The sequence below is a fragment of the Trichoderma evansii genome (assembly GCF_050947405.1).
Source record: "Trichoderma evansii strain SZMC 28006 chromosome Unknown GGI43scaffold_14, whole genome shotgun sequence".
Classification (NCBI taxonomy): Eukaryota; Fungi; Ascomycota; class Sordariomycetes; order Hypocreales; family Hypocreaceae; genus Trichoderma; species Trichoderma evansii.
The window spans coordinates 309,081-333,896 of NW_028145192.1; the positions used below are offsets into that span (position 1 = coordinate 309,081).

General features: G+C 48.8%; 9 protein-coding genes and 1 non-coding gene across 10 annotated transcripts; 7 read left to right on the forward strand and 3 right to left on the reverse strand.

Annotated features, from left to right (window-relative positions):
- Positions 1–872: 872 nt before the first annotated feature.
- Positions 873–4,718, forward strand: GGI43DRAFT_87757 (uncharacterized protein). The gene is made up of 3 exons (XM_083210444.1): positions 873–2,697; positions 2,758–3,907; positions 3,962–4,718. Exons 1-3 carry the CDS (start codon positions 975–977, stop codon positions 4,686–4,688), a joined length of 3,600 nt encoding a protein of 1,199 aa, XP_083059157.1. The 5' UTR covers positions 873–974; the 3' UTR covers positions 4,689–4,718.
- A 1,660-nt stretch (positions 4,719–6,378) lies between these two features.
- Positions 6,379–7,737, forward strand: GGI43DRAFT_87847 (uncharacterized protein). The gene is made up of 2 exons (XM_083210446.1): positions 6,379–6,488; positions 6,543–7,737. The coding sequence occupies exon 2, from the start codon at positions 6,792–6,794 to the stop codon at positions 7,614–7,616; it is 825 nt and encodes a 274-aa protein (XP_083059158.1). The 5' UTR covers positions 6,379–6,488; positions 6,543–6,791; the 3' UTR covers positions 7,617–7,737.
- A 398-nt stretch (positions 7,738–8,135) lies between these two features.
- Positions 8,136–10,435, forward strand: GGI43DRAFT_408628 (major facilitator superfamily domain-containing protein). The gene is made up of 3 exons (XM_083206383.1): positions 8,136–8,798; positions 8,878–9,225; positions 9,283–10,435. The coding sequence occupies exons 1-3, from the start codon at positions 8,387–8,389 to the stop codon at positions 10,269–10,271; spliced, it is 1,749 nt and encodes a 582-aa protein (XP_083059159.1). The 5' UTR covers positions 8,136–8,386; the 3' UTR covers positions 10,272–10,435.
- Positions 10,436–10,535: 100 nt separating this feature from the next.
- Positions 10,536–11,680, reverse strand: GGI43DRAFT_87969 (uncharacterized protein). The gene has a single exon (XM_083210447.1). It carries the CDS (start codon positions 11,499–11,501, stop codon positions 10,800–10,802), a length of 702 nt encoding a protein of 233 aa, XP_083059160.1. The 5' UTR covers positions 11,502–11,680; the 3' UTR covers positions 10,536–10,799.
- GGI43DRAFT_87981 (uncharacterized protein) lies at positions 11,591–12,198 on the reverse strand. Its single transcript, XM_083210448.1, has 2 exons — positions 12,087–12,198; positions 11,591–12,021 (listed from the first exon to the last, which is right to left on the reverse strand). The coding sequence occupies exons 1-2, from the start codon at positions 12,092–12,094 to the stop codon at positions 11,640–11,642; spliced, it is 390 nt and encodes a 129-aa protein (XP_083059161.1). The 5' UTR covers positions 12,095–12,198; the 3' UTR covers positions 11,591–11,639.
- Positions 12,199–12,344: 146 nt separating this feature from the next.
- GGI43DRAFT_t143 lies at positions 12,345–12,454 on the forward strand. The gene has a single exon. It is a non-coding gene; the product is annotated as a tRNA-Pro (tRNA).
- Positions 12,455–12,755: 301 nt separating this feature from the next.
- GGI43DRAFT_88024 (uncharacterized protein) lies at positions 12,756–13,669 on the forward strand. The gene is made up of 2 exons (XM_083210449.1): positions 12,756–13,153; positions 13,362–13,669. The coding sequence occupies exons 1-2, from the start codon at positions 12,863–12,865 to the stop codon at positions 13,533–13,535; spliced, it is 465 nt and encodes a 154-aa protein (XP_083059162.1). The 5' UTR covers positions 12,756–12,862; the 3' UTR covers positions 13,536–13,669.
- Positions 12,968–15,071, forward strand: GGI43DRAFT_408633 (frequenin). Its single transcript, XM_083206384.1, has 5 exons — positions 12,968–13,212; positions 13,362–13,666; positions 13,914–13,999; positions 14,104–14,399; positions 14,473–15,071. The coding sequence occupies exons 2-5, from the start codon at positions 13,656–13,658 to the stop codon at positions 14,650–14,652; spliced, it is 573 nt and encodes a 190-aa protein (XP_083059163.1). The 5' UTR covers positions 12,968–13,212; positions 13,362–13,655; the 3' UTR covers positions 14,653–15,071.
- Positions 15,072–15,353: 282 nt separating this feature from the next.
- On the forward strand, positions 15,354–16,724 carry GGI43DRAFT_88068 (S-adenosylmethionine-dependent methyltransferase). Its single transcript, XM_083210451.1, has 3 exons — positions 15,354–15,588; positions 15,676–15,837; positions 15,960–16,724. Exons 1-3 carry the CDS (start codon positions 15,525–15,527, stop codon positions 16,640–16,642), a joined length of 909 nt encoding a protein of 302 aa, XP_083059164.1. The 5' UTR covers positions 15,354–15,524; the 3' UTR covers positions 16,643–16,724.
- A 285-nt stretch (positions 16,725–17,009) lies between these two features.
- Positions 17,010–19,668, reverse strand: GGI43DRAFT_88063 (3-isopropylmalate dehydratase LEU1). The gene is made up of 4 exons (XM_083210450.1): positions 19,466–19,668; positions 19,368–19,399; positions 19,229–19,303; positions 17,010–19,152 (listed from the first exon to the last, which is right to left on the reverse strand). The coding sequence occupies exons 1-4, from the start codon at positions 19,563–19,565 to the stop codon at positions 17,029–17,031; spliced, it is 2,331 nt and encodes a 776-aa protein (XP_083059165.1). The 5' UTR covers positions 19,566–19,668; the 3' UTR covers positions 17,010–17,028.
- Positions 19,669–24,816: the final 5,148 nt, after the last annotated feature.

Consider the following 24,816-nt stretch of genomic DNA (forward strand, 5'->3'; position numbering starts at 1 on the left):
TCTTGTCAGAGATCAATGATATCTGCGTAGCACTCCGCACTCGGCATAATTGCAGCAACATCGTATTTATTCACACCACATGCCCCGAAGAATTTAAGCATGCCATCTCTGCGGTAGGGATGAGTCCCCGTAAGGCCGCGATCGGGCTATATGATATGTATGGGCGTGGGGAAAGATTAGCGCCTCGACAGTCCGGGTACTGTGCACGAAGCGTAAACAAAGAACGACGTCTTTCATTGTGCTGGTGCTCATTCAGCGGCAACAGCAAGAGCAGGCTGCTGCTTAAGGGTGGTCCCCACACAGTACCCCCGCACACGGCTGGATGGGGTTGCCTGTCTGTCAAGCGAAGGGCGCAAAATTGACAAGTTCATGTCGACGGCCTGCTTGCGCTATGCCGCCAATCCTTGCCTGTGCGTGCCCCGGCTCCGGCTGAGGCTTGCTCCACCGGCTCAGACTCATGACTCTGTTCTCACTGGCTCCAGCGCCATGCCGCACCGCTTATGGGAGCCACAAAGGCCGTGGAGATGGGGCTCTTTCGTCTTCTGTACGGAGGCCCTTGCTGGGGATCGCGTGGATAGGCAGAACCGTCTTAGGATGGGCTCGGTAGGCCACCGATGAACAAAACTGGCAACGGGTCCGCCTTGTTTCGAGCCATAGTACTTCTCTTGTTATTGCAAACTGAAGAGCAGCTTCTTGGAATCTTCAACACCAAGAATTCAATTGAATCATTGACTTTCCCTTTGCAAGATAAACTTGGCTTTGATCGTTAGTGTCAACACGGAGTTTTAGCTGAGAATTGGAGCAAAAGGTGGGACGGTCATCTGGGGCACCTTTTTTGTCCCCGTCGATTCGTCTTGACCAAGACCCTGCGCGCCCTTTGGAAGTCATTCTGTGGCCTCTGGTTGGATGCAAGCCGCACGCCTTTCTTCTTGCTTGGGAGTAAGACAGCGCGCCCTTTCTCATAAACTACCAACATGACCTCCATTGACGAGCTGGACGAATATGTCAACTGGGACAACGCTGGGGCAGCCACCTATCCCCCTGTGCCTAACATGTCGTCTACCGGAAATCCTGCCGACGATGACATTGGTCTCGTCCTTGAAAATGTCAACGAGGATGACTTCAGTTTCTGCGCTCTACAGCACTTTGAACACAACAATTTTTCACAGGTGCCAGGAGTTACCGAGTCTGCCCCCTTGGACTTAACCGAAGCCTTGCTTTGGGAGACACCAGAGAGCCCTTGTGCCCACTGCGTTTTGGGCGGATACGCGTGCAAAAAAATTCGAGAAGGTATTCACAAGGGTTACTGCACCAGTTGCGTCGCTCTTGGGCTCGAATGCAGCTTTGGGGGCGTCATCCCTGATAATCTTAACCCAGAGTCCACCAGGCTTTCCTGGTCTTCCACCGAGATGCCCAACAACGCCATTTCTCAGGAAGACCTTATCAACATCCAGCCAGTGAGACCGCTCGGCACCCCATCTTTCCTGGACTTGATGAATCTGCAGACAACAGGTCCGATGGAAGATGGCACTGCCAGTGCTAAGGCGGGAACCCCGCCCAAGATTGGAGCAAGATTCTCACGGGAGTCAGTCCGGATTCTCAAAAACTGGCTGTCTACCCATAACAGACATCCCTATCCCAGTGATGAGGAAAAAGAAATGCTTCAACGTCAAACTGGCCTCAACAAAACCCAAATCACCAATTGGTTAGCAAATGCGCGGCGGCGTGGCAAGGCCCAGCCCCCTCGGTCTACCTCGCCCCACGTTGGTAATTTGTCTGCTTCAATCGATATCCCGCGGAGACGAGGAACGCCAGCTCTCGAATCCATGAACCCCCTTCAACGTTGGGAACACTCTCCTCCTGAACATGAACCGGCTTCCGTGACAGCCATTGCTAGGGCTGTGACAGCGTCGTCGTCGTCCGGAATATCCTCTGGGCTCAACAGTCCTTATAGTTTCAATTACACAGATGACGGCTCCAACAGGTCACTCTGTAATCAGTCATCTGCCAGCAGTGTAGGAACATCTCACTCAAGTGGAGGCTCTCTTCATTCTGCCTTCTCTCATGGCTCGCGTAACTCGTGGGGCTCGTTCGGCTCTGCGCCTTTCGCTACCAAAGCAAGACGGCGAAGGAGGCGAAGGGCAGCGCCCGGCAATGAGGGAGGCTCCACCAGCCTTTCCGTCCCTCTGAAAACTTTCCAGTGTACCTTTTGTACAGAAACTTTTAGAACCAAGCATGACTGGCAACGCCACGAAAAATCCCTTCACCTGTCACTGGAGAGATGGGTGTGTGCACCAGACGGTCCTCGAGCCGTTAACCCGGAAAACGGGTTACTATGCTGCGTGTTTTGTGGCGAAGTAAACCCAGACGATGCCCATGTAGAAACTCACAACCACTCTGCCTGTCAAGAGAGATCTCTGGAAGAGAGAACTTTTTATCGAAAGGATCACTTGAACCAGCATCTTCGTTTGGTCCACAATGTCAAGTTCATGGAATGGGCAATGAAGGCTTGGAGAGTGGCAACTCCCGAGATTCGGTCGAGGTGTGGTTTCTGCGGCATTGTGATGGATACTTGGACAATTCGAGTTGACCATCTTGCGGAGCATTTCAAGACTGGTTATTCCATGGCGGACTGGAAGGGTGACTGGGGTTTTGAAGTACCTGTGCTAGACATGGTCGAAAACTCGATCCCTCCTTGTATGAGACCATTACAGTATCCCATAGATCAGCTCAAGGCGTCTAACTTTTGAAATATAGATTTGATTCATCATGAACGAAAGTCCCCCCTGCCGTATCATGCCAGCTCATCGCCACCAGAATCGCCTCGGAATGCCTACGAGTTGATTAAGCTGGAGCTAGCCTACTTCGGCAGCAACTTTTGGGATACGCACGGCCGGGCACCGACCGAAGACGACCTGACGCTCGAAGGATGTCGTATCATTTTCGCCTCCGAGTTGCTGTCTTTACAAGGCATTGCGACACAAGCCTCGTGGCTTCGTGATATCGTCATGAGCCAGGAAGCAATTGTTAAACAGGCAAGGTTTGGTCCACTTCGTGGTGCAGCAGAAAACAGGCTTCAAACCCTGAAAATTAACGGCAAGGATAACTTGTTCGAGGAATGCCCCATGGAGAGGCAGCTTCACGAATATGTCAAGGCCAAACAACTACTGGGAATTACGGCCATGGATGACGAGCTTCAAGAAGAAGCACGTAAGATCGTAGGAAGAGTCGAAGAAGTGTGCACTCATCCTTCTGAAGCAGTGGCCAACTGGCTTTTGCGACTGATCACAGCATCGACAAAATGGCTTGAGGGATTCCGTCGGCGCGCGCATCTGCCTCGAAGCGAAGACGTCCGACATAAGTCTATCCGGTCAACGGATCCGAATTCGATCGACTCCACAATTCACAACTATTCGAGAGTAGAATCAGAATTGGCTGCATTCCTAAGAGAGGAACGCGCCATGGGCAGAGAGCCCACAGATCATGAGTTGCAGCGACAGGCTCGTATCATTGTGTATGAATTCGATGATGGATGGAACCAGACTGTGGCGGATAACCATGAGTGGCTTGCATCTTTCAAAGCACGGAACCACCCTGATAAGGCTTCCAGTTCAGGCTCACCAGGTTCATCAAAGAACTCCCAAGTGACGACTGGCAAGCCAGCCAGAAAAGCACAAATCTCCATTTCTACTTCTCCTCCAAACCCCTTTTCTGAGTTCCAGATTGACGAGAATGGCAATCACTGCAGGTCATTCCCGTATTTTCTCAACGATGCCAACTGCTACCGAAGGCTGGAGAAGGAGCTCAGGAGGTGGGTTGTATCTACCATGTCGCCAAACAATCCGAACCGGCACGTGCCCACGGATGAAGAGTTGCAATACCAAGCTCGGTGGATCTTATATGACGAGTAAGTTGCTGTGGATTCTCTTTTGGATGAGTTAGTGTTAACGGGTGTACGCAGTGATGACCCATGGAACTATACCGCAGCCGACAATGCTGAATGGCTTCATCGATTCAAAAGAGACACTGGCATAATCAAGGACTCTGGCCCCGGTCTACCTCCAGGATACGCATGGGCGCTAGAGCAAGGCGGAACAGGCTTTGCACCGCCATATGCCTTCCTTGGGGATCACGATCCGGTTAATAACGACCTCGAGGTAGCGATGCGAGACGGGGCCAAAGCCATCACAGCGGGACACTCCGCCGTCAACAGCTACCTGGAAGAGTTGACATCATCTCCGAGTCGTAAACCAGCTGTTATTTTCTGTTCTCGTGAACTGGAGTGGGGTTTGCAGCAATATTCCAAAGCATACTTCATCGATACAGGTCTTTTGCCTTCGGATATGGCGCTGAAAGCCAAGGCACGAGAGATTCTCAAGACGGATACAACCGCTGCTGACGATCATGTCCTTTTGGATAAATTCAAGGCGTGGTTAATCACTAAGCTGCCACAACTAGCATCTGGAGAGCCCATCCAGCAAGAGTCCAATGCTATGGACAGTTTCCCCCCTGCTGTGCCCACCAATATGGACATCAATATCTCTGATGCTGAGATTGGTGATATACTCAAAGATATGGATTTCGACTTTGGGTTGGGAACCATGGAAGGAATCGAGCATGATGGAGGTGTCAGTTTGAAGGCGACATTTCCAGAAGAATCGGAGCCTTCAGTGCATGAGATCGTATAAATGACGATAAATAATGATGGATGAAGAATGGCGTTGATATATTTTCCCTCCTCTTTTCCCTATTCTCTCTGTTTTTCCATATACCACCATTGCATCATTGCATAAAAATGTATAAACAAAAGATGAGCATTTATAGTCGCATTTTCGGATAACGTATGAGGTGTTTGGATTTTTCTGGCGCACAAGTTTGAAGTTTGATGAAGATAGCATGAGAAGCAAAAAGGGATACATATACGCATTAGTAAATTGACACTTGAATGAAGCTGAGCAGCCTTGACAAAGTGATGGTGAAAACATGAAGATGAAAAATTTGAGATGCTGGGATGATGTTTAACGCGCAAACTATTTGTTAAGTGGCCTGGCATCAAGGCAGGTGTGATCAGTCACACTTAGGTACAGTGGTTGAATTTGTAAGAACCGATCGGAAGCATTATTCACGAGTCCGGCATAATGGAGAACGCCACTAATCAGCATTTACAAGCTGAGAGAGGAAGTACGAGAATCGCTGCTCGTTTGGCATGCATTTATATTAACATTGCTTGCTATGGTATAAATGATAAGGGCTATTGTGGAGATTGAGATATAATGCCAAATCCATGAAAATATAGACTCATGTTCTGTCTGCTGCTACCAGGTACATATATACAGAATTTGGTAGTAGTATTTGGCATAGGCCTAGATGTAAACAAATATTAGCCGGACTACTTGTTGGAAACAGTTATATCTTATGTTTTACGCCTTACCCAGCGCTGTCTGCTCACCCCTAAGCTCTCTTATCTCTCGCCCAAGATGTTATGAAAGAGAGACACATGGATCCAATCTGCGTGTTTAATGAGAAGGCTACCCTCCAAAAATTCGCATCTTCTGCCCTTACGATGAGTGTTGCTACAGATGTCCATGGCTCATGGTCCGCAATCGTCGAAATAATTTCGTAGCCAAGGTGTGTCACATCACTACCCTAATCAGCCCACGTACGACTGAAATCTGGCAGCTGTGCAATTATAAGTCAGGCCACCTAATCTCTATCTACGTAATGTAGTATCGTGGAATTAAGCTGCGCAGCTATCAAGCGAATAAGTGGGAACGCAAACAAAGGTAAGATTCCATAAACTGGGGCATGGGGCGTGGAGCGTATTTGACAGCGGCTTCTGTGCCTCATTCTCCGCAAACTCTAATAGTTTACGCTTTGATACGCCTGCCAAGAAACATGGAAGATGAGAAGAACTCTTCCCTCTACGAAGGAGGGAAAAGATTGGTCGATGCAGTGAAACATGCATGCAAAGCACTTGGTCAAGAACTGGGCTAATCATAACCCAACCCCAAATTGGCATCTCAGTTCTCCAGTCTTAGGCGCTCGTAGCCGCTATGAGCTCAGCGCAAGGGCTAGCTCTTCGGGCGCTAGCCCAGTGTCTAAGACATCAACTGGCACATGCAGCAGATTGGTAGGGATGCAATAACCGTTAGCACTGACAAATATAGCAGGCCGATCCAACTGATGCCGCGCGTTAGTGGCAGCTTGTACAGCTCTGCCAACAACATCTCAAGAACAGCTGTATGGCTAGTTCAGTCTCCCTTTGCCGTGCCTTTCACCTCAGAATCATTGGCTGACACGGTGAAACCTGCCTCTAATCGCCATATTTCTGCCTCAGCCTCCGTGCTAATACGCCATGTTCCACCAACTCGCCTAGGAGGCCATTTGTACCTGTAAACACGTGCCACAAGCCCGAGTCCGAGCTGTGGGTGTGCCGCTTCTGTAGCTTTTGTAGCCTTAGGTATTTCCTGCTCCAGCCAGATCTTCTTGTGAGGCCTCACCCTCCTCGACCTCTAAGCCGGGCCCTTTGCTCATAAGAGGAGAGTAGAGAATTGCCGCGAGCTGCCGGATATACGCTAGGGGGAAAAGGTAGAGAGAGAGCTCGAGAGGAAAAAGATCATCGTCTCACCTTCGTGTTGGTCTCTTATCTCGGAGGCATGCATTGTCCTACATACTTTGTACTTCAACCAATGCACGCGCTTCGGATATTTAATACTGTCATGATCCTCGGCATTTGACGATTTTCTCTCTCTTTTCTCACGGTACCAATAGACGAGGCATCTTCCGCCATCATGCCAACCTACCTATGTCACGGGTTTCGGTGGACACGCAGGCTGATTCGCATCTTCGTCATCCTTGAAGATCTGGAGGACGCCGCGCCAGATTGGATAGTCGGTCGCGACAGCTCTGCAGTCATTCTTGAGCGCATCAACACCAAATTTAATTACTTGCCTCAACGTCTTCCGCACCAGCCATGTGAGGAGCAATCTAAACAGCGCTCCGAGCATCTTGAGGAGCAACCGCCGCCAGAGCAAGCAGAGAAAAAGATTTTGCACCAGGATGATGACTTGACTGTACCGCCATCTCGTGTCCCCGACTGCGAAGATAGTGTCTTGGTCAACGAGACATCTGCGGTGAAGCTGTTGGAGGAGCACGACCCAGAGGAAACATCCATCTCAGCGCGACCATTTGCCTATGTCGCAGATCATGTTATCCGCATAGATTTGAGTGCCAACATCTTGGAGGAAATGGCCAAATATGACGTTCTGGCCAAAGACAGGAATGAAGGCAATTGGTTCGAAAGGCTCCGCGACGAGCTGCAAAATGACGCCTCCATTGGGTGGTACGTGGTCGTCAATGGAGACGAGGAGCGTCTCGTGCCTGAATATGACGACGAAGATGATATTGAGAGTGAGGTGACGGAGCAGGAACAAGGAAGCGTCAAATGGGGAAGCGAGTCACAGCCTGAGCAGCAAACAGCTAGCTCTTCTCAACAGAGAAACAAGGATCGAGCACAAGCACCAAATAGAGTGACTGACCAGCCGCACTCTTTGCGGCATAAGATATCTCGGGCAGGCTTACGACGTCTTTTTAGCAAAAAGGAAGCCTCCGAGTGACGGATGAGCTGTGTCTTCATGCATTTGCTGGGTGGCTTAGATGGGCGGCGATAGGAGGGATTTTGGACCGCTTGGGAGTATGACCGCTTGAGCATTTTTGATGGACATTATGAGTATTATGTAACTATGGATATTTGTTAAATGACATGATAATGAGTGCAGGGAGATGAATTTTAATACATCTTAGCCTTGATTGAGAGTCACCAATTGGTTGTGAAAGCTGTGGAACGTAGGACTCATTTTAGTTAGTAGACGTTGCGACGTATCTCAACGTAGCCCAACATGCACGCAAAATAAAGCCAATACAGCAGATAAAAGCAGCATGTAAGAAAAGCAGCAGGATAGCAGCGCATAAATGTGCAAAAACATATCGCATCCATTGAAACCGTGTAAGTGACTCGGGCGGCTCAGTATAAGCAGATGACGTCGTCCATACACTGTCACGTGTAAAAGATAGGAGCTGGCAGCTACCTATCGCGAAATTATGGCAGGGGGGCATTTTTATACCAGGAGCCGCATCTTCTCCCTCAAACACATTCGGGATCGCCAATTCATTCCCGAATTGGGATCGAATACGGAGTTACTGAGAGGGGGACAAGAAGAAAAAGAAAAGGGAGAAGGCGGCAAAAAAAGGAAAGAAGCATCACATTATAGAGTCTGTGCTTCGCTGGATACTGGTCTCTACTATCGCATGGCGACCGCCCTCGACAGCCAACTACGCCCTTGCGCATATCGTATAAGCCGCCTCCTTTTATAACGATTTCGAGCCAATGGCCTACCACGTACACCGCGATGAATCCCCGTTCTTTGCCCAGACGGGGCAGGAGCTCAACCTCGACGATAGCGATATATACGAAGAAGAAGACGAAGATGAGGATCTGCGGTCCCAGGTTGGTGGCAGTTCGGAGACGTTCGAGATGGTTAGCACGGGCAAAAGACGAGAGGACCAATATGCTATAGGAGGGGGGCACAGTAGCGAGCGGCTCGTGGAAGGCGATTATGTCGATGCCGGGCCGTCAACATCGGCCGCGGCTGGGAGAAGCAGCCGTCTTAGCGCCAGCTCCGTGGAGAGCTTCCAGCTGTACACGCCGGACGAAGAAAAGACTGTGAGGCGCAAGTTTGACCGCAAGCTGGTGCTCTTCGTGGCGCTGCTATACATGTTGAGCTTCCTCGACCGATCAAGTACGTCGAGCTGCATTTCTACGAATTCACATCATACAATATCCCGCTATGTATAGTTGGAAGACTAACAAAAGCTCAGATATCGGCAACGCGCGCATCGCCGGCATGGATGAAGACCTGCAGTCCGATCCTCCTCGCGACAACTGGTACGAGTGGGCTCTCACGTCCTTTTACATTTCGTATATCGCTTTCGAGTGGATGTCCCTCTTGTGGAAACTCATCCCTGCGCACATCTATGTCTCTGTGCTGGTCATGACGTGGGGAATAACGGCTTCGCTGCAAGCTATTACCGTCTCGTATCCGATGCTCATTACATTGCGTGTTCTGCTGGGCATAGGAGAGGCTGGGTTCACAGGCGTTCCGTTCTACTTGAGCTTCTTTTATAAGAGACAGGAATTAGCCTTCCGCACAGCCATCTTCATATCCGGTATGTTTCTTCCCCTCTCTCTTCTCTATATATATTATTCTAACATGATGTCTTCAGCCGCACCCCTCGCCACAAGCTTCGCATCGACGCTGGCATGGGTCATTGTCAAGGTCGGCCAGTTCAGCCCTATCGCCCCTTGGCGTCTCCTCTTCCTCATCGAAGGCTTCCCTTCGGTGATTGTTTCTGTCATCGCCTGGAGTGTTATTCCAGACTCTCCCCAGACGGCCCGTTACCTCACCAGGCGAGAGAAGAAGGTCGCCCGCCTTCGCCTCCGCCATGAAATCCCCTCTGCTTCTTCGTCAAAAGTAAACAAAAAATCAGCTGGCCTCAAGGCCAAGGAGATCCTTTCCGTACTCCGGGACCCCATCGCCTGGATCACGCCGGCCATGTTTTTCCTCACCAACATGGCCTACTCCTCCCTTCCCGTCTTCCTCCCCAAAATCCTCACCGAAATGGGGCACGACAACCTTACCGCCCAAGCCCTCAGTGCGCCTCCTTATCTCCTCGCCTTCCTCATCGTCCTCTTTACCGCCCACATGTCTGACCGACTCGCCACACGAACCACCCCCATCGTCTTCCACGCCCTCTCCTCTTCTCTAGGCTATACAGTTCTTGCCTTATCTAATGTCCTCCACATCCCCCCTTTCGTTCGCTACCTCGCAGTCTACCCCGCCGCCATCGGCTTCTTCAACGTCGTCACTCTGGTCATCGCTTGGAACATCAACAACCAGGCCAGCCAGAGCCGTCAGGGCGGCGGTTTCGCCCTCATGCAAGTCATCGGCCAATGTGGACCCCTCATCGGCACACGTCTCTACCCCGACCGCGATGCGCCGTATTATACTAACGGTATGCGAACCTGCGCAATAGCTATGCTTAGTGTAGCCGTGTTGGCGGTATTGCTCCGCTTCTATCTGAAGCGCCAGAATCGCAAAATGGACGCTGCCGAAAAGGAGAGGCAGGCGGACGGCTCTACTGTCGAAGAAGAGGGCTTGGTTATGCCTGGGAAGAAGCGGAGATATGCAGATAAATTTCGATACATGCTGTAAAGATGGCAGAATAATTATTAGTTAAGCGTATAGCCTATGATGTTGGTCACTAGAGCTTGGAGTTGGTGGAATTTTGATTAATTGTTCTCTTGGATATTACGAGCGTTATGTAGACAGATAGCCTCTACACTCATAGAATGAGCATAATACCTGTCTTCACTACACCTTGAACTGCCTCTTCTTCTTATATGCCTATCCTGTTGATAACATTCCACCGCGCTTCTACGAGCGTCGACTGCGTCATCCGTGAGAATGAGGAGCACCGCCCCTGAAATTCATCCATTTAGGTGCCTCATATCGGCTTACGCCTTCCCTCCACCAGTCCTCGTTCGAACACACCTTGCGCTCTGTCGAAAATGTTCCATAGTCCTTTTTCGATTCCTCTTGACCAGGGGACATACGCTGAGCCACTCTACGATGACGAGCTCTCCAAGCTTCAAAGATCCCTCGGTCCTGTCGAGGCTGATATCTCCATTTCAGCCGCGCCATGTTAAGCCTCTGACTTCCTTCCCGGTATACGGTGCTGGCCTATTTCCGTAAACCAAATCTCGAACGCTTGGAAAGTGAACTTGTCAGGCTGTGGAGAGAAAAGACAGATGCCTTGCGCTTGGACTGCCTGTGAGGATGTCCATGAGTCGTAGGTGCGTCTGGTGATCTGAGGGCAGGGTCAAGGCTCTCAGCCCGATTAACAGCTTCGTGGGTGCCGTCAAGCTGGCCTTTGAGGTGTTCCGCACTCCCCCAAGTCAACTCTCCTTTGCTTTTTGCCGAAACCGGAGTAGAAAGCAGGAATTGTACTCCGGTAGGGCTGTGTTGCTGCGAGGCAGAGTCACTGGGGAGGATTTCGGCGCTCTCTGACAGTTGGTACTTGTTGTATGATGCTACTCTTGGCCGAAGCTGGCCTTGCCATTGTGTAATGGCCGTGATTACTTCTTCTGTAGCTTCAGGATAAGTCGTATTCATGCTTTTATCGTAGCCTCCGTCTGATGACAGAGTAGAACGAAGATTCGACAGTCGATCGTTGGCTTTGCCGAAGCGAGACAAATCCGTAAAGCTCAGCTTATTCGGACGGAGCATTGACTCTGGAGACTGAACTCGAGTAGATGCATGGCCTTGGGAGGGATATGATGAAGACGTTTTCCGAAGGTAACGGTTGATATTCTTGATATCATCCGCCATGGATGGAGAGGGATCTGAAGGATCTGAAGTATCAAGCCTGAGCTCATCAATCATTTTGAGAAAGTGGTCATTATTTTGTGATATAATTCGAGGCGATGAGATTTCAGGGCTGCTGAGAAAGGAAGAATCGTGGCTTTCACCGTCTCTATCTTCACTGTTGCGGGGGTTCGGGAGCGATCCAATGTCTTTCCACTATCGAGTATGAAGACCGCCTTTCCTCAAGCCCGGGAGCATGGCAGATTGGTGCCAGTATGGAAGAGAACTGACACTCCAAGTATCACAATCCGCAGCATCAAATTCGAGAGCATCTTCTTCCTCTGTGTCTACGGGCGTTGGTTTTGGTTTGGATCCCTTGCAATGCTCTACATCATTGCCATCATGTTCTAGCTCTGTTTCGGTTGGCTTTATTGCTTCAGGGGAGCATGATCGTGGCTGTGATGGGATTCCAGAAGGGTTGAACCCAAATGGGCTTGAATGTTTGTATCTGAAGCTCTGGCTGCCAGGAAAGGCGGCTCCCAGAGGAAGAGGATTGCGGCGTGAAGGAAGAGTTGAGTAATGAAGCATAGTGATGATACTGAGCGAAGATGTTAATGGTTGAGTAAACAAGAGTAATTGTGCTATGAAGTGAGAAAATCATACGAGCTCATAATTTTTATTAAAAATAAAGGGAAAGCTGTCTAGTATTTGGAATACTCTAGACATGCATCTTTATTTTAGTAGATGCGCGTTAAATGCTAGGTAAGAGCTTCCTTCTTCTGTTCAATACAGGTTAACATTGTTCGCGAAGGAGCAATCCAGACAGCCAATCCGGTGTTGCAGCCTTCATTGGGCTATTCCCTATATAAGGTAGATTAACGACCCCGCTTTTCAACCAACGATGGGTTCAAGTCTACAACTGGCTTCATGGTCTAGTGGTATGATTCCTGCTTCGGGAAAATAACCTGAAGTCCCCGATTCTTCAGAATCGCCTTTGCAGGAGGCCCCGGGTTCGAATCCCGGTGAAGCCCCATCTTTTTTGTGTTTTTTAATATCTTGTTGACATATCAAGATACCTTTTTTGTTACCCGACGACTGTGCAGAGATTCTTAGGTGTTCCATATGGACTGGAATGGAATATGTCGCTGGCTGGCGACTCTGTATTGATAAGCATTGTTCATCAGCCGCAGCTATTTTTTGTATCAACTTTCCTCCTTGGTGCATGCGGGCGACAAAGCGAGAAGGCAGTGCCAAGACAGCGCCAGCTGCTCCGATGCGAGGGGTCTTGTGCACCACTGCCACTGCTGGACCCCGCTGTAAAAGCCCGCTACAGACCGACGACGCAATGCGCTGACAAACGCTGAAACAAGCACGTTGCGGGCGGCACACGTACCTGTACCGACGCTGTGTTATAGGCGCTGCAGGTTCCCTAGCGGCGGATGCGGCTCAACCCACAGCGCTGCCTCTCGTCGCTCGTCACAAGGTACCTTGATCAAGGGCCCCTCCCTCCTCGGCCTTTTGGCTCGTCTTTTCCCCCAAACCATCCCATCATCCGTTATCCTGCCTCGAGGCCCAGCCAAAGCAACCACCGACCGCGGCCCGTTTTCCTTGCCTCGCCCTTCGTTTCCGCCTGCACGGCCGACCGACTCGCCTGGCCGATCCTTGCCGAAAAGGAAGCCGCTTCTAGAACTCCGTGCACTGTCCACTTCTTCGCTGCTTGTGTTGTGTGCGTGTGTGTTTCCGATCTACCTCCCACCTAAATAGCCTACCGATCTGCCTCCTACGTATTGTGTGTGTTACCTTGTCCTTTTTCTCTTGGTCCCGCCCCTCATTCCCCTGGTGGCCTTCAACTGTCGGTATAGTCCGAGTCTGCCCTGTTGCTCGAGACACTTGTTTGTCCTATCTGGCCCAAGAACTTGCACTCATGCGTGGTGGCAGCCTCGGAATCTTGATATCGCTGCGACGACAGACGTTCCGAAACGAGGGGCAACTACCGATCCCACGAACATAAGCACGAGATCCGGGCGCAAACGCCTCGGACGCCAGAACTGCGAGAACACATACGACTCACCCGCCGATTGCGCAATATTCCACCCAAGCTTTCGGATCTGATATCCTCACCGCGGCGCCCTTCCTCCCACCTTTTCGTTCCAGAATTGCTGTCTTCTAGCGAGTTAGCGCCGTCCCCTTTTTCGATTCCTTCAGTACCTGTTCATTCGCTTTAAACGAATCATGGGTAAATCGTGAGTGACACTGCGCGAACCCCTTCTTTACCGTCTTTTGTTCGCACACTACAAAGGGAATGGGACATGAGTGTTCAAGAAAAAAAAAAGAGAAGAGCGGGAAGGGAGAAACGCAGGCTATATGAAGCTCTGAAATTATGCTGCCCTCTGTCGGAGTTGACCTGCGTACACACATCATGATCGTAATCATCGGGAACCAGGTTTGGTGCGTGTGGCTGACATGGAATCCTTTTCTCTTTCTTTTTAGACAGTCAAAACTCTCGCAGGAGCAACTCGCCGAGCTCCAAAAGTCAACTCACTTTGATAAGAAGGAGCTTCAGCAATGGTACAAGGGTGAGCGTCATCGGCATAGGGAAATGGAGAAGACTCAAAGTCCCTCTGTCCCTTAATCGCTTCGACGAGCATATGATTCTGACATTATGATTTCTCAAATTCAGGTTTCCTGAAGGACTGCCCGTCGGGCATGCTCTCCAAAGAGGAGTTTCAAAAGATCTACCGACAATTCTTCCCGTTCGGGGACCCGAGTTCGTTTGCAGATTACGTATTTAATGTGTTTGATAGCGACAAGTCTGGCAGTATTGACTTTAAGGAATTCATCTGCGCCCTGAGTGTTACCAGCAGGGGTAAGATGGAGGACAAACTGGACTGGGCGTTTCAACTATACGACATCGACGGCGACGGCAAAATAAGTTATGACGAGATGCTTCAGATTGTAGAGGCAATTTACAAGATGGTAACGATTCCAGGCTTTCCTTTCCTTTCCTTTTTGAGGCCCTGTGTCATTATTAACACAAAGTGAATTCTAGGTCGGCTCCATGGTTAAACTCCCAGAAGATGAAGATACTCCCGAGAAGCGAGTACGGAAAATCTTCCGCATGATGGACAAGGATGAGAACGGCAGCCTGGATATGGAAGAGTTCAAGGAGGGAAGCAAACGGGATGAGACGATTGTTTCAGCGTTGTCTTTATACGACGGGCTTGTGTAAATTGTTCAATGTTGCTCTATTTCTTTTTTCGACTGTTCTATTTTTTCATGCTGTTATTTTTGGTATTCCGGGCGACTGGTATTCTATGAAGGAAGCTCTACCGTTTGTATGTTTTGCCAAGCTTCTGATCTTTCCTCCCTTCTTACATAGTTTCCTCCATTGTTTGGGTCCCTACGCTTCTCTCAGGATTGATAACTGGAGTGGTGGACAGGATAGGGTGTATTGGGCTCTGTTGTGAGCTGGAGAGGGAACATTAAGGCGAAAATATGGCTGCCGGGTGTGATTGTGATTTGGGTGTTTTTTGTTTATATCCGTGTTTTTGTCTTTGTTTATTAGTCGGGTTTTGCTTGACTGGTTTACATAGCCTCGTGAAATTGTGTGTCCAGAACCAAGAGTAAATCCAGCTTTTTTTGTTTGAGCATCCTGATCCCGCCACAGTGAGTTGATGTACGTACCAATCCTATCTACGAAGAGATCTCAAATCACCCGATAGATCCGCGGTAGACAAGCTTTTAGTGCACAATAAGGATTGATAAAGGTCTGACTGCAGCGCAACTGTCGACTTATACTCTTTTGTTACTCGTATTTAGTGCTAACAATGCGATTTGTGAGCACATGTACAAAGTGGGGCGCAGCGCTATCCCGAATGACACTGGCGATTGTGCTGGCGCTTCCCTTTTTTTTCTCATGCGAGGTATATTAATCACGATGATGTACTCCTTTTCTTTCTTTCTAGATGACACTCAGCATGGCATATTTCTGAAATTTTAATAAGGCGTTTGTGATCTGTTGCTTTTGTTTTAGAGCCTGGAGTTTTTCTTTTTCATTCTCTCGATTGTTGTAGTATAGTGAACTCGGACAACTCAGTCCAAATGGCTGACCCTCTCCTGAGACTCATCTCTGAGCTTTACGATGAAATCCAGGATCCGGATGAAGGTACACAATCCTTACCCATTTTATATAAACACATGTAATATTCTCACTTTTATTTGCTCTATTCTGACATTCCATCTCCATATTTAGAGACATTTATCATCTATTCCAACGATATCCCGTCTCAAGGCCTAGGCTTCATCGACTCTCACGCCTCAGTCCTCGACCTCGAACTCAACGGAAGAGACCTCACAATTCATCAGTCTCCAGGTGCATTGACATCGTCTCGCAAAGGAGGCACGACAGGATCAGGTTAGTTTTTAGTTTCCAAGCCACCACTCTCGTATATGTATACTCGCATATACATAATACGTGAACGTTGTGTAACAACTCATGTCGTGACACTAACCGCTAACAAACAAACAAACAAACAGTCCTATGGAAGATCACCCCCATTTTCGCAGAATGGCTCGCCTCACCTACAAACATCCTCTTTAATACAGTCCTCACGCCCTCATGCTCCATCATCGAACTCGGCTGCGGAATCTCGCCTCTCAACGCCCTGAGCCTCTCCTCCAAGGTCTCGCGCTATATCCTCACCGACCAGCCTTACGTCCAGAAACTTGTCTTGCAGAATCTCACAGAAAATAGAATTTCGTCTCCTACGACAAAAGGCGGGAAATCTAAAAAGGCTGGCGGCTCTCACAAATCTCCCAGTCCTTCTCACGCAGCAGCGGATATTCACTTTGAAGTCCTCGACTGGGAGACCTCACAAGTTTCATCTTCACTCACAAACTCCTCCTCAGTATCCTCCTTCGACGCTCTCATTGCTTGCGACTGTGTCTTCAACTATGCCCTCATACAGCCCTTCGTGCAGACCTGCGCTGATATCTGCAAACTCCGCCAGTCGGACAACCTCTCGGAGAGTGGTAAACTCACGCCGACTCTATGCATTGTGGCACAACAGCTACGGAATGATGATGTCTTCAATAGCTGGTTGATTGCCTTCCAAGAGCATTTTCGGGTATGGCGGATGCCAAGCGACATGATGCCATCTGAGCTCCGTCCAGAGATGGGATTTGTAGTTCATGTTGGGATTCTCAAAGCTTCATTTTAAGCACCGGCTATATCATTTCATTCACAAATACAGGAAAAATAAGAAGACTACTGTTGAAAATCGAGATGGATCGTGTTTCCAAGCAACTAAGCAAAAACTAATTAAAGTTCCCTGTCTCATATATGTGCGCACATAACAAAACAACGCAATTCCTTTTTGATGCATGGCCCTCGGCCGGTACGGCTCACTAAATAGGAGGCCATATTCACTAACCCTTCCTTTTGTCATATCAACCCGCACTGGGCTTTTTAATGATAGACTCGACGTAATTATTCGTCTTTTTAGATATCATAAAACGAAAAAAAGAGAAGCCAAAAGAGAATTAAAAGGAGATTTTAGCAAAGGGTAAACAAGAGGAAAGAGGAAGAAAACAAGAGGCACCCAAATTACCACTCCAGAGGCTCCTTCTTCTCATCTCCACGATTTGTCTTTGGCACAGGCACCGCCTTGGCAGCCAGTCGGCCATCCTTGCCTCTCTTCAGGTAAGCGGTGCCATCCAGCCAAGGGGTGTGGATTGTTCGCCTCTTCTCAAAGTCGACAATCTTGTCATTGAGCTGCATTGTCAGGCCAATATCGTCAAAGCCATTGACCAGGCAGTATTTTCGGAACTCCTCAACGTCGAAAGCGCAGATGGTTTCGCCAGCTGCGTTCTTGATGAGCTGGTTGGGCAGGTCAATTTCCACCTCTCTTCCGGCACGAGCCTCAGCGGCGATGGCGTCAATGTCGGCCTTGTTGGCGATTTGGATGGGCAACATGCCGTTCTTGAACATGTTGTTGTTGAAGATGTCAGCAAATGACGGCGCAATGACGGCCTTGATGCCAAAGTCGAGCAGGGCCCAAGGGGCATGTTCTCGAGATGATCCACAGCCGAAGTTGGGGCCTGTGCAGACCAAGATCTTGGAGCCCCTGTATGGCTCCTGGTTCAGGACAAAGCTGGGGTTCTCAGCACCGTCAGGAAGGTAGCGCATGGCGTGGAAGAGAGCTGAGCCCAGGCCGGTGCGCTTAATCGTCTTCAAGAACTGCTTAGGAATGATGGCATCAGTGTCGACGTTGGCCAGATCCATAGGAGCTGTAATTCCCTTGAGAGTGAGGAATTTAGGCATGCCAGCAGAGTCGGTCTTGGGCACCAGGGTGTTGGTATGTGGCTCGAGATCCTGGGGCTGGTCTCCAATGACCTCTCGCTCATCAGAATCCTCGACACGCTCATCGATGTGAGGGGCCTCAGTAGCGTTGGGAGAGACACGAGCCTGAACGTGAGGGCTGGCAGTGTACTCAGTCAGCTTGCGAATATCAGTCAGCCTGCCCGTAATGGCAGCAGCAGCAGCCATGACAGGAGACATGAGATGAGTTCGGCCACCGGCTCCCTGACGGCCCTCGAAGTTTCGGTTAGAGGTACTGGCGCAGCGTTCCTTGGGCGCCAAGATGTCAGGGTTCATGCCAAGGCACATACTGCAGCCAGCCTCTCTCCACTCGAAACCGGCGTCAACAAAGACCTGGTCGATACCCTCGGCCTCAGCCTGCGTCTTGACGAGACCAGAGCCGGGGACGATCATGGCTCGCTTGATGTTGGCGGCAATCTTCTTGCCCTTGACGACGTGAGCTGCAGCGCGCATATCTTCGATTCTCGAGTTGGTGCAGGAACCGATAAAGACCTTGTCAACGACAATCTCCTCCATGGGAGTTCCGGCAGTCAGTCCCATGTACTCCAGCATTCTGCGACCAGCGGCCTTCTTGGACTCGGTAGCGAAAGTCTCTGGGTCAGGGACTTTGCCAGTGATTGGGACAACATCCTCGGGGCTGGTACCCCAAGTGACGGTTGGGATGATGTCCTTGGCATCGATGAAAACATCGATATCGTACTTGGCGTCCTCGTCGGAAGCCAGAGACTTCCAGTAGGCAACAGCTCTGTCCCACTCATCGGAACCATACTTGGGAGCCAATGGACGGCCCTTGAGGTACTCAAAGGTATGCTCGTCAGGGGCTACCATACCGGCACGGGCACCACCCTCGATGGACATGTTGCAGATGGACATGCGGGCCTCCATGCTGAGACCTCGGATAACGGAGCCACAGAATTCAATGACAGCACCGGTACCGCCAGCAGTACCAATCTTGCCAATGACGTGCAGGACAATGTCCTTGGAGCTGACACCAGGGGCGAGCTCTCCGTCAACCTGGACACGCATGTTCTTGCTGCGCTTGGTGATTAAGCATTGAGTAGCCAGAACGTGCTCAACCTCACTGGTACCGATACCGAAAGCCAGGGAGCCAAAGGCACCGTGTGTGGAGGTATGGCTGTCACCGCAGACGACGGTGGTGCCGGGGAGGGTGAAGCCCTGCTCGGGTCCAATAACATGGACAATTCCCTGGCGCTTGTCGCCCAGGCCGAAATATGTCAGACCAAACTCCTTGACGTTCTCCTCGAGAGTAACGCATTGTGTGCGGGAATCGTCTTCCTTGATGAAGGACGCGATGTCCTTGATGCCTTTTCGGGATGTGGTGGGGACATTCTATTAAAGCACAGACGGCAATGTTAGCAACTATGATCGCATCTCCACGATGGATGGCTTGGCAGTTGAGACGTACGTGATCGGTAGTGGCCAGGGTGCAGTCCGGTCTGCGGACTTGGCGGCCGGCATTTTTGAGACCCTCGAATGCTTGCTAAAGACAATATGTTAGCAGGCGCATTCTTAACTGAACAGACTGATGCAGGGCTTAGACATACCGGTGATGTCACTTCATGAACCAAGTGTCTGTCTATTAATCGCCCACTCTGGTTAGTTCAAAGTCTCTCAAAAGCAATTGCAGCACGGCGCAACAAACCGATGTAGAGGAGGATTGTGCCGTCGAGCTTCTCGTCGACAATGTGGCTCGAGAGCACCTTGTCGTAAAGGGTCTGCGGCGATCCTACTGATACAGGCATTGTGTCGTGGTGTAGAAAGAATAGAGGAGAAGGGGACGATCAAGGATGATGGAGAGAAAGAAGAGCGACCGAAAGACGCTGCAAGTGACGTTTTTTCCTGCACCAAAAGGAGGGGCACGGAAGCTATGGAAGCTGGAGTGAAGTTGATAAGCAGTGATGGAGCTTAAAATTGAAGCTGGAATTTTAGGCCCTTGCTTCGCCAGTGAATCAATTTACACGGCCCAATTGTGTATTTCTTTCTTGACAAAGAGGAAAAGGGGATAAACAGTCTGGAGAATTAAGAAAGGGCGGGGTGAAGAACAGCTGCAAATCTCGTCGCTTTATCTCGTTCGATGAGGCCTCGAGAACAGCTCCCAAGTCCGATGTTGACCGGTGGCACGACTCCGATGATCGGAGAGCGCGCCGCATCGCCCCCCCAAAGGTGCCTTTCTGCCACGGCAAGCCGATATGGAGCCTGAAAAAATACCCAGATGGAGCAGGCGATTGCTAAATGGCCGCCGCTGGTTGGCTGCAGCGAGGGTTACATGGACTTTCTCCAGAGAGGGGCTCGACTCGATCAGCTGCTGATGCAAGGGTGCCACGATTTGGGAGCAAAAGCCGATTGAAGCGAGACACTGAGTCTAAGAATTGGTGCTTCATTAAAGGCGATTCGCAACATTCTGATGCTAGCAGCCCATGGGTAGCCAAATCAAGTTAGCGATTACTTGTGACGGAGGGCAATTAGATACGTGTTGGCTCTTGGAGGGCCCAAATGTGAGTTGGATGGTGATATTCACATGTACTTTGTACTATACTTATACGCAATTAAACAGCCCGAGTCAAGTGGGGAGCCAAAAAAATTCCAAAATGAGAATACGCATGAATAAGAGTAAGCATGCTAGAATTGCAAAAGAACCTTGTTACGTAATGTACATACAGTATAGAAGTAGAAGAAAAATAGAAAAAGTAGAATTAATAGATGCAGTAGAAGACCAAGAGAAATGGCATCTACAGTACTATATGTGCGTGTTCCTATTGCGAATATACGATATCGCCTCACTTACCCAACGCCTCCGGCTCCTCCAGCTGAGTCATCAAGATTGTGTGCTCAAATTCATCCGGCTGGTCGTCCTGCGCATTCTGAATCATTCTTAGATGGTCTCCACGTTCTAGATTCGGTATAAAGACGGCCGAACTATGTAATCTTGCCTAATCAGTCTCGATACGCGGCCGTTGCCATCAGTAAGTAAGTGGAGGAAATAAGCCATCGCTTGGCAGGCGATAATAAGGGCATGTAAGTTCTTTTTCTTGCCGGTGACATCTTCTATCCATTGGAAGAAGCGCTTCATATAAGCAGCCGCCTCGATATGGTACGGCAAGATGCGCCAATGACTGCTTTTAACCTGAATTGGCGCCGATCGATGGTCCAAGAGTGACTTTTTCTCCCTAGCTATATTTGTAGATTAGCTCGGAGTCGGTTCCCTTGACAATTACGGCTGATAGAGATCAAACTTGATCTTCGGAGAGCCCAGCGGCCATGCTCCGATTTCGCAAGGTAGTTATTGCAACCCAGTGAGAGGCGACAAGGTGGTTGCGCAGCTCTGCTACTTGGCTCGCATCAGCGCAGGAGCGAGGTCATAATTCACTGCTGTCTTTATGATTGCCTTTTCTACCCATGATATATAGGATACATTGGTATTTGCTGATGTGATTGAGCATCTCTGGTTGCGATGAGAAGGGCCAGGTAGCGCCGTAGACAGACAAGCAGGGGCAAAACGATAAGAACGTGGCTCTATTATTGCACACGCATTTATTATATTATAATTAGTAGCTTTATAATTTAGTAACTCTCTGGAACTGATACTTGTGCTACTTTCACTAATTCTCCTATAAAGAATGAGTTCACTGCTTAGGTATGGAATACGAGTTTCCTGGACGCCCAAGTTCCCTTTATGTATTATTGCTATGGCTCAAACAAGATCTTTTGTCTGTACTCTAATTTGTCAACGAGTGTCTCAATTGCATACAAATAACGCGCAAAATAATAAGCATTGGGTCGTTTTTTTAATTAAAGCTATGTGTTTGTGACTTCTCAAAAGACATTCATGGTTGACCTACCCATGAAAAGAATGAGATGTGATGTTTAAAAATATAATCCGAGAAAAAAAGAAAAAAGAAAGAAAGACATGAGACCATTCCAGAGAAGAAAAGAACAGCTATATTATACTCGAAGGGGGATTGGTTGTACTCCACAAGGCCTCAACTTACAGCCCCCTAGTCCTTCTAGTCCAGGGAAGTATTTCTAGCCTCAGACCTGTGGTCAAGTATTTCATCATTGGCACCAGTTGTTACGACTATTATTCCAAGCCTCGATGAGGAAGAATATCTATTATCACTAAGGACAGCAAGCCCATTGAGCCATTGTCCTCATTGGTGATAGGGGCTAAAAAAAAAAAAAAACCCTCTCCTCAGGCCTATTCAGGTACATCATTGGCAGCAGGATAGTCCAATCTCTGTGGTGCAGACCCCGGGTGATGATGGGCACTGTTCAGTTACGACTTTCCGAGCTTCGGTAATGAAGGGAAATCTTTTTTTATGTGAGGGGGGACGTGGCCCATTATATACCATACTCGCTCATAGTGGATATACCGTATTAAGCCTTTGTGAGATTTCCGTGAGGCTCTTCTTTGTGCAAATTCTATTGCCCAGAATTGGTGGGTGGATTTTCCAAAAAATAGCTGGTCATAGGTACGTTTAAGCTAAGTGCTTCTTTGTGGTATCAACTATTGGGTGGCCAGAACTTGGTATAGCATTTCAGCGTACAGATTCGGGGCTGTAAAAGACCCGGTGCCTACCTACTTGAGTCTCACGGAAGTTGTATCTTGGGCGTCATCGGGCAATAGCTCGCCGTCAGTGTTTGCTCTTAGTGCTCTAGACACCATATCTACCTAATCGTTATTGACTGTAGGCTTTTAAACAACTTCATGAAAGACTATGTGCTTTGGACCTACTCATCTCTCTTGCTCTGGCGAGAGTCAAAACAAGGAGATTTGGAAGCGACTCAGCGAATCTCGGGAAGCGTCAACGGGCTAACTCAGTGAGTTGGACGATGTGGAAATAGGTTAGTAGTAATTGACTACATGTACGTATTCATCTGATAAAGAAAGCAAAACTTGGGTCCCCAATAGTAGTGTATTTGTGTGCACGAAACGTGCTGCCGGCACTTGCTGGCTGTGAGTTCAGACTGGAGGCCAGTGCGCCTTGAGCTTGATGATGGGAAAGGGATATCGAGCTTTTCATCTAGATAGGCCATCGCACTTCATAATGTTTTTTTTATCAACTCAGTAGCTGCGACGCTAATATTTATTTACGTCAACTGGCTGACATGTGGCAACGAAAAGAATCTGGAAACCGTTTGTATAAAATACAGCAAATTAGGGTATTTAGTTTCTACGCTGTGTGGAAGCCGTCTGAATCTGCGGTATAAGTAGGGACTTCTGTGAGACTGGTACCTCAGTATAGCATTATATTCGTATTGTTATCCGATGCGATCTATCATGTTCATTTTAATATACACACGTTCCTAACTCAATGCTCTGTAACCACTTCTTAATAAGTATGGCTATACTTGCATCTTCTATCTGACAGAGTGACCGAATATGCAATCCTCTTGCTGCCAGAGAACAATCGAAACTTTATCGCTTGTTGTAGCCTTCCGTGTTGACAAGTTCTTGTTATGATGTTGCCAGGAACGCTGTAGAGGAGCAAGTCGATTCTACATATATCTTCTTCAGTCCCTCCGCTTTCTTCCATCATCATCACCCATCACAGATCTCGCGACGCCATCCTCATACATATTCTCTGCGTTGTGTCAGTGCTGCCTCGCCCATCATAGAGTCTTGTCTTCCCATCCTCAATGTTCTATCATCAGTTCCCAATCATTGATGCTGATCAGTCGGGTCCCTTCCAGTCCTCGGAGATGTCCACGGTCTCAGACCTGTTTATGTGTTTTCATCATTGACAAAGACAATCCAATTCAAGGTGCGGACCCCTTGTGATGACAGGGCACAGCCCGATTAGGACTTTCCGAGCTTCGGCAATGAGGACGTATTTTTTCTGAAGGGAGATTGAGCCCACTCAGCCCTTTGGCTGATCACTTTTTTTCTAGAAAAATTCCCGGCCTCAGACCTGTTCAGGTGTTTTCATCATCGACAGGGACAATTCGGTTCAAAGGTGAGGACCCTTGGAGATGATGCAGTTACGACTATCCGAGCTTCGGCAACGAGGACGTACTTTTTTCTGAAGGGAGATTGAGCCCACTCAGCCTTTTGGCTGACCACTTTTTCCTTTTTTTTTTTTCTTTTTTTAGAGGAAAAAATCCCGGCCTCAGAACTATTGAGTTGTTCTTATCATTGGCCTCAGATGAGATGGAAAATGGAACAACGGACGTTGTGCATTTGACCAAAATCGAGCAGGTTTGGTGTGTGATGCAGGGGAAGGTTTCGAGCTCTGCTCTCTGGTATTTCTGGCAATGTGAACGTTTTCGGGGATATGATTGGTATTTGGACGTTTTTCTTAGGGAAGATGATGTAGAATAGATGAGGTAAATAGTGTGAAATGTAACACGATCTTGGTGTAATCTTGCCTTTTTGATCTCGGACGTCGGATGAATGGCCAAAGATTCGCTGAGATTGGTAACACGCTGGATGCTGTTAGTCTCTTTGAAATGATGTTGTCTTTAATAGTTGATGGGATAGCATCTTCCTCGCTTGAGCAAGATGAAACGGGGAAATAGGAAGTAGGAACAAAGGATGGATGAGAAGAATTTTTAGTGAAAGCGTAATACCTTGTACACTTTATGTGAAAGAGGTGGAAATCAGGTTTATAGTGGGGATATCGTGTTAGGCTCCAAAGACTTCGATACAAGATTCTTCCTCATGTATAGGTACTCTATGATGTAGAATTGGTGATTGGGTTTTCCCAAAGGCTGGTCGTGGATCCAACCCCAACGCTTCTTCGTGAAAGCTAGTAGGCGAAACTTAGTATCAATAGTTGAAAACTCAAAGACTCAATCAGGATTTACTTCCAAGGCATCTGATTAAATATGTCTCCACCTTGTGCTGTATCAAAGTATCTGGAGCTCAAGAGACTAGGACGCCTCTTGAACAATCTTGTGCGAGCAGCCGCTTCTCCTACTGGGAGAAGAATCTTGTATAAGAGATACGAGTAGGTACCGGAAATTCTTCATGGCTTCTTAGACGATCTAAAGAGA

What these genes read in the sequence shown, in the direction of transcription:
- GGI43DRAFT_88024 (XM_083210449.1), top strand. Translation starts at nt 12,863, where the DNA reads ATGCGGCTCAACCCACAGCGCTGCCTCTCGTCGCTCGTCACAAGGTAC. An exon ending in TCGCTGCTTGTGTTGTGTGC is followed by an intron (nt 13,154 to 13,361) that starts GTGTGTGTTTCC and finishes GCGTGGTGGCAG; the next exon opens with CCTCGGAATCTTGATATCGC.
- GGI43DRAFT_87757 (XM_083210444.1), top strand. Translation starts at nt 975, where the DNA reads ATGACCTCCATTGACGAGCTGGACGAATATGTCAACTGGGACAACGCT. An exon ending in CGAAAACTCGATCCCTCCTT is followed by an intron (nt 2,698 to 2,757) that starts GTATGAGACCAT and finishes TTTGAAATATAG; the next exon opens with ATTTGATTCATCATGAACGA. An exon ending in CGGTGGATCTTATATGACGA is followed by an intron (nt 3,908 to 3,961) that starts GTAAGTTGCTGT and finishes GGGTGTACGCAG; the next exon opens with TGATGACCCATGGAACTATA.
- GGI43DRAFT_408628 (XM_083206383.1), top strand. Translation starts at nt 8,387, where the DNA reads ATGGCCTACCACGTACACCGCGATGAATCCCCGTTCTTTGCCCAGACG. An exon ending in GAGCTTCCTCGACCGATCAA is followed by an intron (nt 8,799 to 8,877) that starts GTACGTCGAGCT and finishes ACAAAAGCTCAG; the next exon opens with ATATCGGCAACGCGCGCATC. An exon ending in CACAGCCATCTTCATATCCG is followed by an intron (nt 9,226 to 9,282) that starts GTATGTTTCTTC and finishes TGATGTCTTCAG; the next exon opens with CCGCACCCCTCGCCACAAGC.
- GGI43DRAFT_87847 (XM_083210446.1), top strand. Translation starts at nt 6,792, where the DNA reads ATGCCAACCTACCTATGTCACGGGTTTCGGTGGACACGCAGGCTGATT.
- GGI43DRAFT_408633 (XM_083206384.1), top strand. An exon ending in GCTTCAGCAATGGTACAAGG is followed by an intron (nt 14,000 to 14,103) that starts GTGAGCGTCATC and finishes TCTCAAATTCAG; the next exon opens with GTTTCCTGAAGGACTGCCCG. An exon ending in TAGAGGCAATTTACAAGATG is followed by an intron (nt 14,400 to 14,472) that starts GTAACGATTCCA and finishes AGTGAATTCTAG; the next exon opens with GTCGGCTCCATGGTTAAACT.
- GGI43DRAFT_87969 (XM_083210447.1), bottom strand. Translation starts at nt 11,501, where the DNA reads ATGATTGATGAGCTCAGGCTTGATACTTCAGATCCTTCAGATCCCTCT.
- GGI43DRAFT_88063 (XM_083210450.1), bottom strand. Translation starts at nt 19,565, where the DNA reads ATGCCTGTATCAGTAGGATCGCCGCAGACCCTTTACGACAAGGTGCTC. An exon ending in CACAATCCTCCTCTACATCG is followed by an intron (nt 19,400 to 19,465) that starts GTTTGTTGCGCC and finishes GGCGATTAATAG; the next exon opens with ACAGACACTTGGTTCATGAA. An exon ending in CCCTGGCCACTACCGATCAC is followed by an intron (nt 19,153 to 19,228) that starts GTACGTCTCAAC and finishes GTGCTTTAATAG; the next exon opens with AATGTCCCCACCACATCCCG.
- GGI43DRAFT_88068 (XM_083210451.1), top strand. Translation starts at nt 15,525, where the DNA reads ATGGCTGACCCTCTCCTGAGACTCATCTCTGAGCTTTACGATGAAATC. An exon ending in AATCCAGGATCCGGATGAAG is followed by an intron (nt 15,589 to 15,675) that starts GTACACAATCCT and finishes CTCCATATTTAG; the next exon opens with AGACATTTATCATCTATTCC. An exon ending in AGGAGGCACGACAGGATCAG is followed by an intron (nt 15,838 to 15,959) that starts GTTAGTTTTTAG and finishes ACAAACAAACAG; the next exon opens with TCCTATGGAAGATCACCCCC.